At 36.5% G+C, this 15,683-nt stretch overlaps 1 protein-coding gene across 3 annotated transcripts in view; it reads right to left on the reverse strand.

Annotated features, from left to right (window-relative positions):
- LOC123871997 (sodium-independent sulfate anion transporter-like) overlaps positions 1–15,385 on the reverse strand; it is a 28,638-nt gene extending 13,253 nt beyond the window's left edge. Inside the window, exons 1-2 of one of the 3 annotated variants that reach the window (XM_045916100.1) lie at positions 15,150–15,385; positions 1,317–1,527 (exon numbers count right to left, since the gene is read on the reverse strand). In XM_045916100.1, coding sequence (XP_045772056.1) covers positions 1,317–1,517 — 201 coding nt within the window. In that variant the 5' untranslated portion in view covers positions 1,518–1,527; positions 15,150–15,385. Of the gene's footprint in view, positions 1–1,316; positions 1,528–15,145 lie in introns of all 3 variants that reach the window. The other 2 variants (XM_045916101.1, XM_045916102.1) reach the window with 2 other exon arrangements.
- Between the last annotated feature and the right edge of the window lie 298 nt (positions 15,386–15,683).

A 15,683-nucleotide genomic window follows, 5' to 3' on the forward strand; every position in this document is an offset into this window, starting at 1 on the left:
TAAAGGTTCAAGTTTTACGACTTGACACACAAGCACGGAAATCCTGTATAGTAAAAGAAAATTCCCCTTTACTATGTTTACGGTTTATTGAAATCAAGTCATTTCCTTGGGTTTTGAGATGTGGTTTTATTTACAATCAAACCATATACTAAGAAATCACAAATACAATGAGAGCTGACGTTCCTACTGATTTTGTCTTCCCAAAAGCGTTACTTTTCAAAAGCGAGAACTTTTCCTATCTCAATTTCGGTAGGAATTTCGCTATTTTTCGATTCGGTATTAGGTAGGTAGGTACCTGCTTAATAGGTAAAGAAACTTTACTAGAAACTTGATTGATTTTGCCAGTATGTATAGGTTCTCTTTATAAGGTAAACCATAAGACGCAAAGCACACCAACTGAGCCGAGGTACGTGTAGGTACGTCGTGTTTCTTTATAACAACTTTAAAAAATACGCGCCGAATTGAGGACCTCCACCTTTTTCGGAATCGGTTAAAAAGCTTCACTTAGTAGCTACCTATGGCGCGGGCGGTCCTTCGTATCCGTGTTTTTCAGTATACCTGCCAGTTGGACCGACATATCCTACAAAGCTGAGTTTAGGCAGTTATCAAAGACTTCACTCCACAGTCCACTCCGCAACAAAGGATATTTTACAGTAATTCCAACGAGATTAAAAATCGTAATCCACGCGGACAAAATCGTGGGCATCAGCTAGTTATGGGAAAAAAACATTTAAAAGCTATTTAGGTTACCATTACTATAATAATATACATACTTGGCATGTAGATGTGCTTACATATTAAGTAAGCACATCACAAGTCACAACTCTGGTATGTAGAGTAGTCTGTTTTAGGGCCGAGTGCCTGCTGTTAATGCCATGAATTTTAATCAGACATTAGAATAACTCAAAATTTAAAAACTTCCGACACAAAAACCTATATAAGAAAACAAGAAAAGAGCTGATAACTTTCAAACGGCTGAACCGATTTTCTTCGATTATAGCTAACACTCGATCAAGCCACCTTTCAAACAAAAAAAACTAAATTAAAATCGGTTCATTCGTTTAGGAGCTACGATGCCACAGACAGATACACAGATACACACGTCAAACTTATAACACCCCTCTTTTTGGGTCGGGGGTTAAAAACAGGTATAAACAAATATCACGTAGACAAACGGTGTTCGAAATTCGAATCATAAGAACGGATAGATAGCACAGATTAACAAGCGCGTTGAGCTTAATACAATCGAAAATGTATTCGGACTGCATAATTTCCTATCGTAAGCCTAGATAATAATTAAGGATCATTCTCTATACCTGTGGGTCCAGTCCAGCCAGAGTCGCGTAAGCCAACGCCTGTGGTATGACCGTAAGTCCTACTGTAATTCCCGCTATAAAATCCGCCAAAGCCTTTTCCGAATTGTATTCGGGCACAGTTTTTATGATCGGCAATCTCTTGTACATAAATCGCATGTACCACGTTTGTTTTTTGTAACGTTTCTTGGACGGCGATGACATGGTTGTTTACCTGTAGAAAAAATAATATAAGTAAAGATTACTTTTGCCTTACACAAGAAAAAAGAAACTTTGCTGTAATTGGCAGGTAAGCAAGAACATATTTTTTTGATACAATATGCGGATTATAGAATAGATAGATTTCTTTATTGATATAAACTTTTGCAAATGGTTTTGAATCGTCAAAAGAATATATTATATACCTACTTCTTATATATTATACTTTTACTGGTTCAGAATGCCATTCCTACCGAGGCGAACCAGCAAGAAACTCAGTAAGTAGTTGCTCTTTTCAAATGTTTAATCCATACTTACTAATATTATGCGATAATTACTAATAAATGCGAAAGTGTGTCCGTCTGTCTGTTTGTCTCCTACGTTTTCACGGCCCAACCGCTGAACTGATTTTAATGAAATTTGGTACAGACATGGGATACATCCCGAGGAAGGACAAAGGCTACTTTTTATTCCGGAAAATCAAAGAGTTCCTTTGGGATTTTAAAAAACCGAAATCCACGCGGGCGAAGCCGCGGGCATCCTCTAGTTTACAATAATATTATGCCATATTGTATAAATAATTGTAATGCCACGCATTGCTGGAGTGAGTTAAATCCACGCTTTTTATCATTTACATAATCTTCCATTGTATAATGCTTACTTTGAATAGATCTTTTAAACTTGTGTAGATCTTAAATTGTCTTAAATTGACTGTATAAGTAATTTGATTATAAAATATGTACTACAATCATTCTCACAAATAAATTTCCGACTTTCCTGAGGCGGAGCGTAGGAGTCGCGAGCTTATTACGATTTCTAATTTGCCTGTGGTGTAAATCGCGGATTTTTTTGTAACTGAGAATGTTACAGCAAAGTAACTTTATAAAAACTAAGTCGGCATAATAAATCAGAATGCAGTATTTCAATAAACAAAAGGACGAAGTAATAAATTAACAGAATATAATATTAAATTACACAAACACGACAAAGTTCAAAACATTGTTCGCGTTCATTCATTACTTATTTATGCTTTAGTTGGCGAACTTTTATTTTGAAAATGAACGAGCGGGTTGCAAATAAGTTGCAAAACTAACTACTCTTAATTTATACAATAAACACAACATCAGGGTGAAACTTTGGGAATAACAACGACGCGACGGGCGCAACCAAAACAAATCATAATTTGTTACAATGCTAGGCACTGAGGATGGTATATGGATAATATTCATACCTGCATACAATGAAATAACAGTGCTGAAAACTAAAGCAAACAAAACACAATGTGGTTTGGAGGCACAGTCTTAGAATTGTCGAAAATTAGACTTGATTATAATCGAGCTATCGTTAGTTTTGGAGCTAAATTATTGTAATCAGTAGATGAGTACTATGTTTATAGTAAATCTAGATAGATAACAAAACAATATAACCCATTTCAGAACCGGACACCCATGTTAGATTTGGTAGGAGTAATAGCTATAATTACATAGTATATTTTAGATCAATATGAACCTAAAATGGCGTCGACGACGGATGTAAGCCTTTCCCTTGATAAAAGATAAAGCCTCTCTGTAGGGAATATTGGGGCGGTTAATTTAATTTAAGACCCTTTGTGTCATACACTTCCCATTTCCTAATAAACGGTACCAACGTTAAGCTCTGCTAACGAAAAACAAAGGGTCGAAAGTAGTTCTTACGCAATAGGGAAAATACAAGTGAAGATCTTCTACGTATTATTGTTTGTGTAACACTCCGCGTTGCCGTGCGTAAAGTACCTACTCTATTTGCGAATGTGAAGGGAATAATAAATGAAAGGGTTCAAAGGGTTGCGTGGACGATAATATCTTTCATTTCCCTTTTATGCATAAAATACGAATAGTCTATTCTGTAAATCACCGAGGTAATCATATGATTACTGCGGCATATGCGCTGGTGATTGGAAAGTTGGTTTATTGCTAAAAGCTGTGGTTTGACTGGGGGATATATTAAATGGACTCAATCAAGGGAGCAAGCAGTGTGCTGATGAAAAACTTCATGATTCAAGATTGCAGATTGATCCAAAAGATAATTTTTTGTATTATTATTCACAGAAATAAATTAAACCTACCTATCTAATAACAAAGGTCTCAGATCAAAGGGCAGATCCGGCTAGAGCAGGTGCTAGAACTGTAGGCCTAATACCAAAACAAGTGTCAATTAAAAATTTATAACACCCCCGACGATCCCAAGTATCTGAGTTTTCCAAAACATCATTTTCAAATAAATAAATATGTATTTAGGCAACGTCCATCTTGACAGCTTGACATTTGTCTATTGACATAATATTATGAACCTAACGGTTATCTAACCTTCTTTTCTACAAGAAAACTAGAAAAGAGCTGATAACTCTTAAACGGCTGAACCAATTTTTTTAGATTATAGCTAAGAACGCTCTCGATCAAGCCACCTTTCAAACAAAAAAAAACTAAATTAAAATCGGTTCATTCGTTTAGGCGCTACGATGCCACAGACAGATACACAGATACACAGATACACACGTCAAACTTATAACACCCCTCTTTTTGGGTCGGGGGTTAATGAGACAGATAGGTATAGTGTGACGACTGACGATCGACAGAATGCTTTCAACCAATTACAACTATCGCGATTATCACTATGTGGTAACTCACAATTTCCGTGTTAGCCCACAGATTTGATGCTGATTTACTCAATTCAATTAACCTAACAAATTGTATAAAAGTCAGATTCTACTTACTTTAGGAATTTTAGGACGCTACTTAGGTAAAGCCATTCATATCACGAATTTGTGGGGTTATTTAAATAACGTTGATTTATTACCACGTGGACGGAGCTGATTAGAAGGGTACAAACCGATTACTGGCAATCCGTCTTGCGTACAAAAAGTTGGACGAAGTATCCGATTGGTGTAGAGTTAACTACTAAACACGGAGTCGAGATGGCCTCGATAACACGGCGCTTTGTTACCTCGCCATAGTACATCGAGCTAATAAACCCATGCCGGACAATGTCGTTCCAGCTCTTTGTTACCTAGGCCAGAGTGATGCCACGTTACTAGAGGTAGCATCATAAATATCCGCTCTTCGAAGCAAAGGGATAATACTAATCATTTCCATCCTGATCTATCGGACGCCTTAAGTTTTAATTCACCCTAAGTTAGGAACTTCGGCTAATCAAGAGAACACCACAAAATTCATTTATAGCCTACAGTTTCTTTGGCCTTGATGATTCTAGTCCAATTCCTACTGGTTTGTAATAGATGTTTAATACCCGATCCCCGGAACCCGGAAGGTGTTAAGCGTCAGTGTAAGCCGGATGTCCGTTTTCGGCGTTCAATCTGAAGGTAAATAGGTCGATTTTATGACATTGTCTGCACAAATTAGAAATTACCTCGGTAATGTGACAGGTGTTCCTTGTAGGTAAATGATTGAAGAAGGACCCCAATCGTTTTTTTTTTTCTCAATCAGTAGGTACATTTCTAAACTATCAATAATATATTTATGATATAAACGCAATTTTTACGGTACCTAATGTAGATGACGAAAATAAAAGAATTATGTTTACTATACAAATGTTTATAATGGTCAAAAAATAGTTTTCCAAATCATTAGGTGGTAACGATTTTATTTGGTGCATAATGTTTGTTCCTCTATTAACTTGAGCTCTCCACCTTAGGCAGGTTCCCGTGTCAATTACGCGCCATTGGACTGAGGATTTTCATTAACTCTGTGTTTGCAGAATTGACATTTAAAGTCCACAACACAGATATATAGGCAGTTGTTGTGTAGTTAATGCGGCAATTACAAACCGGCAAATGAGACTGCATGCAAATTGCAATATTATGGACCGCTGAATGTAGCCGGAAGTATTTACTTATTAAACAGTATAATAGTAGAGTTTCTATTTTATTCTTATGGATTGTACATTAGTCCTCAAGGTTATTTTATGCTAAGGCCTTTTTATAGTACCAGAAATACTGACGCTGAATCAAAGATAAGGGTCTATTGAGGTGCAATTATTTATTCGTGGTTCAATATCTTATCGGTTGTAGCTTAATAGAAACACTTGAGTTTACATTATTAACGAAATGAGTGATCGGATGGTTCAACTGATATTTAATAGCACCGAAAAGAAAAATGTTTTAATTAAGTATTATTTCAATTTTTTCTCGTTTTTCTTTTTCATTTTCTTTCACGTGGCTATCTTTTTAACCCCCGATCCAAAAAGAGGGGTGTTATAAGTTTGACGTGTGTATCTGTGTATCTGTCTGTGGCATCGTAGCTCCTAAACTAATGAACCGATTTTAATTTAGTTTTTTTTTTGTTTGAAAGGCGGCTTGATCGAGAGTGTTCTTAGCTATAATCCAAGAAAATCGGTTCAGCCGTTTGAAAGTTATCAGCTCTTTTCTAGTTACTGTAACCTTCACTTGTCGGGGGTGTTATAATTTTTTTATTTACACTTGTAACATTTTGAAAACATATAGCTTGTGAAGTACCGAAAGGTAAACCGATAACTTAAGAAAATACCTGACAAAGAGCCTCTTTATGTTCGGCATAAGGGGAGCTCTTCTCTTATCTATTATAAGTAAGTTAATTCGTAGGGAAAACTTGATGAGGATTGCTACAAAAACATTGAATACCACACTCGAAATCATTAAAGTGAAATAACTATTGGCACGTGAACTGAATAGACAGTAATTGACGATGCTATGCACGTTGTTAAATGTCATATTGAAGCTTGTTAACGGGCGTTGATATGGCAAATTAAGCTACACATGTGAAGCTAGATTTTCTTTTATGAATAATGAATATCGCTAAAATATGTACCTACCTAGGCCCTACTTATCGTTATCTTAAATGTGAATGGGACTTCGTCTGTGTTGGCGTCTGCTGGCGCGCGTTCTGTGTCTTTTTGGAGTGTTTTGATTGCTGGTGGAACTGACTGGGAGGCGCGTGTGTCGGGGGGTGCCGGCATGGAGGAAGTCCATACTTATACATATAGTTTCCCTAACATGTAAATGACTACAAACTTGACATTGGCTAATCAGTGTAAAGCCAGACGAGAGAGAAAAAAAAATGTGAATGTTAAAACAGCCGAAATCCAATGACAGACGACCTTGACAAAATAATACAACGTGTTCACCACCAACTTCAATTACTTACCTATAATTATTTGATTACAAAACCGCGACGATTTATAGTTATTGTTGTTTATTCAAATAATAAAATATAAAAGTTATCGCGATTTTAAACCATGATTCCATGTGACTGCGTGAAAAGCGAAACAATACAAAACAGGTCGCATATAGGTACAAAGTATGACAAAACGAATAAAGATATAAAATTCAAATTCTATCATCATTCATCCATAGGAACCTAGTTATTAAATATTACAAATAGGAAGTGTGTCTGTCTGTCTGCAAGCTTTTGACGGTCCATTCGTTTAACAGACTTTGATGTGGTACAAGATAACTTACATCCCGGGGATGGACATAGGCTACTTTTTATCCCGGAAAATCCAAGAGTTTCCACCGTTACCTATCTAGTATTAGATAAATAATAAGTATATTATATTTATGATGAATAACGACAATTTTAACGCTGTAATGGACACAAATTCTATGAACGCCTAATGGTAATTAAGTACAATATTTTTAGTTTAAGAATATCATAAAACGGTGTTAATAAAAATCGTGTTGCCGCACTAAAACGAAGTAATTAACTATTGAATTGCAGACAAGGATTCTGAGTGATGGTCACGAATCAATTGTTGTCCAAATAATTCTTGCGTTTTATGCGTTTACATAATGGATTGCTAAAGTAACACTAAACTTATAATTATGTATAACCAAAGAACCAATAAAATAAAATTAATCATCATTATTATGAGTTATAAAGAAGTCAGTAACTATAAATAGGCTAGTTTTTGTATCGAAATAGCAGGTCATTTAGATATCACATCACATCACACTAATATTATAAAGGCGAAAGTTTGTATGTGTGTGTGTGTGTGTATGTTTGTTACACCTTCACGCAAAAACTACAGGACGGATTTGGCTGAAATTTGGAATGGAGATAGATAATATTCTGGATTAGCACATAGGCTACTTTTTATCCCGGAAAATCGAAGAGATCCCACGGGGTTTCGAAAAACCTAAATCCACGCGGGCGAAGTCGCGGGCATCGGCTAGTTTATTATAACAACAGTATCTACTGAAACATCTTGTTTAATTAAGGTTACAAATCTAATATAATTTTACCTAAGTAAGTATTTTAGTTTGCCGCAGAATAACAGATTAGTCTACAGCATTAAAAATAACTCGTTTCGGACTCTGGTTCGGTGATTTAATAACTCACAATCACTTAGATAACAACTGACTTCAAAAAATAGGTAGTTAGGTAAGTACTAAGTATTTTTAGGGTCGATGACATTATAATAGATAACTTTACGAAGCTGTCACAGTAGACACAATTTCGAAAGTAAATTATTAATTAACATAGTAAGTACTTGACGATATAATTATTTACTTAGGTATTATAATCAGTAAGTGAGTAACAGTAAATGGCAAAAGAAAATTCGCCCGTTTTATTGGCCTTATACCTATGCAGTTACTCATACCTATTTATATTTTTTGTTCCAAATTTTGAACGATTTTTGCAGGATACCGTAACTTAGTGGACTTGTTTGAATATTCTGCAAACAAGATGCTCGTATAAACATTACAGACTAGCCAATGCCCGCGACTTCGCCCGCGTGGATTTAGGTTTTTCAAAATCCCGTGGGAACTCTTTGATTTTCCGGCATAAAAAGTAGCCTTTGTGCCAGGATATTATCTATTTCGATTCCAAATTTAAGCCAAATCCGTCTAGTAATTTTTGCGTGAAGGAGTAACAAATACACACACACACACACACACACACGCACACACACGCACACATACACACACACTGCATACACACACACACACACATACACACAAACTTTCGCCTTTATAATATTAGTGTGATGATTCAAAGAAACATTACAATTTCCGTCAACGGAAGTACGTCAACGTACAAAAAGCCCATCCGGTTGCATTTTGGTCGCCACGCGCTTGGTCCCGCCTCGCGTTCTACAAAACGCACGAGCTAGTTGTAGTCACACAATAATACCTATTATTTTAAATTAAAGTATTTACTACGTAAACATACATACATACAAACATACATACATACGATAGCAAACACAGATATGGTCCTGCATACGGTTTTCAGCATTCTATCCCAGGCGAAAAACAGGACAAGAACTTCTGCGTGTGAATACACCACTCAATTCTGCGGGGACCAGTAAAAAGCCGTTCCTGCAGGATTGGACGTCATACAAATATTAAAGTTTAAATGTACCTATGTTTTCTATGCGTTCGCGCATCGTTTATTTATCCGATGGTGTTAGGTGTTGAACGTCTGTTTCTGTTGTTATTTGGCACTTGCGTGAAATTTTTTTGGGATATCAACAAACAATTAGGTGGCACGAGTAACGTTTAAACAAATTACAAAACAATTTAAAGAACCATTGACTTGTGATAAAGATGTGAAGAAAATGAATGAACTTACATAACTCAAACGCGATAACAAAGTAGGTAAATATCGGTTAATATTTCTACAGGAATCTCTCGCTAAAGTAATATGTAGTATTGCTTATTAATGTCACTAATAAGCCTCAGCAGCAAATAAGTGCTGCACAAAAAAAATATCAGCAAGAACAAATTGCCGCGAGCCCGGCGCGTCGATTACGAGGCAGCGATTTGTTACGTACGTGAAATGCGAGCACGAGACGGTATTAGGTACTCATTAACTAGTTGATATTGAAGAAACCTCCAGATTTTAAGGCAATCCACGTGCACTTGCTGTAGTATCTACCTCCTATTCGTCGGAATCGGGGGTTCGATTCTGGTCACGCACTTCTAACTTATCGGAGTTAAGTATGTGCGTCTTGATTCTTAGGCAATAAAATATCACTTGATTTAAGGGTGAAAGAAAACATCGTCGTGAGGAAACTTGCGCGACTTAGTTCTCAATAATGTTATCAAAGTCTGCCAATCCGCGCTTGGCCAGCGTGGCGGACTATTGCCTAAACCCTCTCATTCTGAAAGGGGACCCGTGCTCAGTAGTGGGCTGGTGATGGGTTGATCATGAGAATGAGTTACAATCAATATTTTTAGCGTGTAATTCCAAGGACCAATCGAGTTCAATTTCATCGATGTTAATTTAACTTTCTACTCGTACATAATAATATGCAAAATAACAGCTGTGTAATGTCGTTCAATATCAATAAAATTAAGTAGGTAAAAGAATGTACTTAATATGCCTGAAAGTTGGTAAGCCATTTCATAAGCTATTTAAGGTCTTACTTTAAGTTTAAAAAACCTTAATTTTGTAACTTGGCTTTGGATGAAAGATTCCAAAACAAGCCGAACTTCTATCCACTGCTATGTCTAGAAGCCCAATTTCTTAATCTTCTTTGATATGCCATTATTAAGAGTCGCAGGGAGCCGCTGAATTCAGGCGCGGCGCAAGACCGTGGCGTGTGGAAGACCTTACAAGAAACCAGGAGTCCAGGAGTGGACGTCTATTTTTTTTAATTTAATTAACGATGATGAATTATATGCCATCTTAGATTGCGCCGAATCTTCCCTCAGGTAAAATTTTGAGACCACTTACAAGATCTGTATTTATTTTAGAACTGATGAAAAATTTCAGTTTCCTATCACAAAACAATGTACAGGAATTTCAGGCGACTAATTTGAAGGAAGTGAGAAATTGCCTCGGGCCTATGCGAGACCCTGTCGTAGCCCATGATCGTGCACATCTGCAAGGGTCGAGCTTGACTTTTTCCTTAACAAATTACGGTACCCGTGTTGAGCTATGACCATACTGGCGGCGTGTCGCTTAGCTTGAAAGCTAGTTCGTAGATAGATGGAACCTACCGAGTGAAGAAACTGGAGTTGAAAATTATCTAATCTTGTCATCTGTCCTTGTTAAAATTATCTTGCCCCGGTGTCAAGTGCTTCGAAGAGCTGTTTAACCTTATTCCACCTCCTTTTTCTATAAACGCACCGCACGCCACCGTAAGCAATGGGTGCCTGGCGCACTTCGACTAGGTACCCGTTGTACCAGTTCCTTTTTCTACGCACATGCAAAATGCAATCAACTCCTACTACTCCAACAGTGTTCCTACTAGATCACAACATGGGGTTATTCAACGGGCGTATCAACAAATTCCTGAATGCGGCAACGCATCGGCGGTTCCTCTGGTGCTGCAAATCACTTAACATCAGATGACCTGCCTGTTCGTGTGCTCGCTATTTTTAACTTAAGCACCTGTCTCGGTAGTCCTGGCGTCGCAAGCCTTTGCTGATTGTTTCTTAAACACTTTAACACCCTAATCTTTAGTGTGATCGGACGTCATCGTTGGGCGCTGAACTTATTATCACATCGACATAAGATATTGTACAACTATACACGAGTATTTTTGTAAATTAGGAAACCTACAGCAAGTAGCGACTTTTTGTCGATCGACATTTCACCAATGTGCTTTGGTCTTACGGAACTCGTGTTATTCCGCCGATTACAAGTCACCGATACATCAAACGGGGGCGTCGAGTGGCACAGCACGTACTACGCTCATCAATTCGAACCGTCCGAACCCCGATCCGTCAACGCTATCGGAGCCCTGCGCCGGGCATTAAGCGAACAACAAAATTAATTTCAAGTGCCGATCGAGATAAATCACAAGCGTTATTAAGCGACATTAATAAACAACATCCTTTGAAAGCGACATTTAACCGTTTGAGATTAGAAGTAGACTTAAGGAAGGATTTCATGACAAACTTATACTACAAAAGTACCTAAGATCTTAGGTCAAACACAAAGTTTATTGCAACAGCGCGTGATTCCAAAGCGACTCCCAGAAGTTTCATCTTCTAATACACGTAACTGTATGAAGGACATTATGCGGAGGCAGGTGTATGCCGTATAGTACCTATAGGTGCTCCGTGTCGCAGACCGCAGTGCTGTCTTTGCAGCAGAACAGTACCTACTGCAGTACAGTGCTTCGTACAGTTACTTATATATAACTTATATCAAGTCTCAAGATGCTCCCGCAACACCGCTGTATTCCTGGTAGTGTTCCATGTTGCTGACGGAGCAAGTTAGGTCTAGCTTAGGAAACATGGAGCTTGTTAAGAACCTAATGTTCTTCTTGTAAAATTGAAATATACTAATAAATAACTTACTATGTTTTTTTTTTCTTTAAATCTGGCTTTACTCTGATTATACAAGTATGGACTCCGTCTGCGCCGGCGCCCGCCGACATACGCGCGGCGCCCCTTTAGAGCGCTTCCCAGTCAGTTCCACCACCAAAAAACACCAACTAACACAAAAACCAGCCACTCTTAACAAAAAAAAACACTCCAAACAAGCACAGCACGCGCGCCAGCAAACGCCATCGCAGACGAAGTCACTTACTATGTTTCTCTCGCAATCTACAGCTTATACTTTCTGGTAAAATTATAGTGTCATAGATATTCAATCTCATAACAAATTAACGTTCGTGACTGGCTATGACAGTCGCTGGCTTTGAGCCAGTCAAGTAATACGGTAAGCCGAGATTAGTGCTTAGGTATCCCATATTACTCGCGGGACGAGAATTAATTAGCGAGTAACTGCTGCATAAGCCGTCAGGGCATCTTATCTCGGCATTCGCAGCAAATTGCGCTCATAACAATATAGTTACTCGGCAATTGTTGCTAGTCACATGCTTTTATGGGGCAAAAGCATAGGCCTAGGAGTTACTACACTGTTAATAAAATCGTAAAATGACTACTTATCTTAATTTTGGTCCAGTTATTTGGTAGTTATATTATCATTTACAAGTTTTCTTTATTGAAAATCTATACATATAATAAAATTGTAATAAAATTGTAGAAAAGTGGTGTCTGTACAATGGAAATATATAAAAAAAAAGTAGCAGGGGTTGTTATTATATCGATGCCGAACCCGAAATCGTAATTAATATTTTTTTTGTCTGTTTGTCTGTTTGTCTGTGTGTTTGTGCACGCTAATCTCAGAAACGGCTTATTCGATTTAGATACGGTTTTCACTAATATATTGTAGTAAGCTTCACTTAGGATTTAGTGTTTATTTCATGTCAATCGGTTCATAAATAAAAAAGTTATGTCAATTTAAAGAATCACGGCGCCTCGCGCCTGAGCGTCCGTGGCTATATAAAGCGCGAAAAGTCACTATTCCACGCGAACGAAGTCGCGGGCACAGCTAGTGTTACAATAAATTTTATATTCTATGAGGCTATTAACCACGGTGAAATCTCTCGTATTTTTTTTAGCACTAAGACTCAATGGTCACAGGGTCTCAAACGGAACAAAAATGTAGCTCTCGTTAAGAGAATATCATCACAATTACAAATGACTGATGTGGAGTTCATCATGCAGTCCACTGTGCATCATGAAGTGCACACACCAATAGTTTTGTATTGTGCGTTGTGTTTGACGAAAATATTTTTTTATTGTGTCGTAAGAACAGACTGTGATGGTGTTCACGTGGAAAAAGAATCGAATTTGCGCGCTTCATCAGCAGTATATTATATTTGTTTATGCCGTAGTACTTAATATTAGTTTTCAATACGAATATTTACTGGCTGTGAAATTTGACTATGAAATCTCATTATAGTTAAAAACATGTATGTACCATTCAAACTGATAAGGACTCAAAAACTTGTAGAGAGAATAAACTATATAACTATATATTGTAGAAAGTATAAACTATATAATTATATATTGTAGAGAGAATAAACTATAGTTTTTAACCCCTGACCCAAAAAGAGGGAAGTTATAAGTGTGACGTTGCATCTGTGTATCTGTCTGTGGCATCGTAGCTTCTAAACTAATGAACCGATTTTAATTTAGTTTTTTTTTTGTTTGAAAGGTGGCTTAATTGAGAGTATTCTTAGCTATAATCCAAGAAAATCAGTTCAGCCGTTTGAAAGTTATCAGCTCTTTTCTAGTTACTGTAACCTTCACTTGTCGGGGGTGTTATAAATTTTTAATTTACACTTGTTCTGTTTGCTTCTTGCACTTTTGTACAAGATGGGAATAGATATATTATTACGTCAACATTCATGCCTGATAGAGAGATTCATTCAACAATGAAGTCTAGTTTTTTGCTTTGAAGATACTCAAGTAATATGTGGGTGGCATGAAACAGGGATCTTTGATACTTACTCCAGGGTCCATGTTTTCTAATACAAACCCTAAGTCAGAAATGTGAATGAAATGAGTTATTAGGGAAATCTCATTCATTTTCTATCAGGTGGCCAATATTTGTATAAGTGACATGTAATCATTAAATTAGCAAGATCTGTATAGTTATTGGAGCATAGAATTTCAAATGTTACTTAACATTTAACAACAGGTTAACTACTGATTCTAATGACCAAATAGGTACTTACCAGGGGTTTTATAATTTGTTTTTAATTAATAATATGAGTAGTACTTAAACCAAATATGTTTTCTTTAAAAAACTGTATATTCCAACTCTGCCATTGATACCAAAGCATTCATGTTAATATTATATACTAAGTAAGTTTTTCATTTTCACCCGACTGCAGCAAAGCCAAAAGGAAGGGTTATAATTTTAGCAGTCTATTCAAATTCAAAATATTTTTATTCAATTAGACTTTTCCAGGTTCTTTTGAATCGTGAAAAGCATCTACCACTGGTTCGGAATGCCTTTCCTACCTAGAAGAACCAGCAAGAAACTCGGCAGTTGCTCTTTACAAAGATATGATAATAATTATACATTATGCCAGGTATAAAAGTAATTGAAATGATTATGACGATATTGTCATTTTGCAACATAGAAATTCTGATAGGCACCCGATGAAAGTAAGGAAACCCATAGTGAAAGAAATATACGTAGGTAATTCAGTGCTATGAAAAAAGAATTTTTAAGTAAATAAATCCCATAAGGTACTTGCTAATTCAGTAAGTAACTACTTATTTACTCACTAATCCATACTAATATTATAAATGCGAAAGTGTGTCTGTCTGTCTGTCTGCTACGTTTTCACGGCCCAACCGCTGAACCGATTTTAATGAAATTTGGTACAGACTTGGAATACATTCCGGGGAAGGACATAGGCTACTTTTTATCCCGGAAAATCAAAGAGTTCCCATGGGATCTAAAAAAATCGAAATCCACGCGGGCGAAGCCGCGGGCATCCCCTAGTAACACAATAATTATGACGCTTTATGCTTCTATAAAAATCCTATATTTTTATTTTGATAAGTATAGAAAGAAACCCCTGCTTTTCATTAGTGGTTTTTTAAGTAAGTAGATAAGCGGTTGTATTTAAATCCAGAAATCTAATATTTTAACTTACTTGCAATATGTTTGTGAATATTTTGTAAACTACTTATAAGTATATTGAATACTTAGGTAAAAACCTATTCAAATCCTATTACTTACCTACTCCACAACTAACAGTTTTTTTCTATTCGTCTTAATATTGAGTATTTATTTAAAAAGATAATGAAAGTAAAGAATGTAACAATAGGTATCGACTTACCAGGCTGGGAAAGTGAGTTTTTTCCTATTTTTTAATTTACCACGTAACGAAAGTTTTTTTCGTTCCTATAACTCCACTACACTACACTGAGAAAATAAAGCCAATAGCTTAAGGAAAGGTTTACTCTTGGTCATACGTTTTACCACACATGTAAATTACAGGAAATTGTGATATTAAAAGCTTAAAAATCATCGGCAAAATTGACGAACGACAAACTCAAAGTTCGAGCTTCCCACTATAAATAAATGTCAAAATATTTTGCTGTCAAAAGCAGACAGCACAGCAGCAGTGTTTCCACTTCCAATTTTGGTTTTACCCTAGTTTCTATAGGATTTCACCCTAAATTACCCTAAAAAACGAAATAGGTACCCCGATTAGGCTGCATCATTATTATTATAAAAACAACACCATTTCACCTTTAATATTAACGTTAACAATCTTAAATCTTGAGCCTTATGTATAATGAAGAAAGGAGTTAGGTCATTATTTTTCTTCCATTTTGAAATTACATACCTATATTATAGCTATCTTAGT

Source organism: Maniola jurtina, chromosome 14, assembly GCF_905333055.1.
Source record: "Maniola jurtina chromosome 14, ilManJurt1.1, whole genome shotgun sequence".
Taxonomy (NCBI): Eukaryota; Metazoa; Arthropoda; class Insecta; order Lepidoptera; family Nymphalidae; genus Maniola; species Maniola jurtina.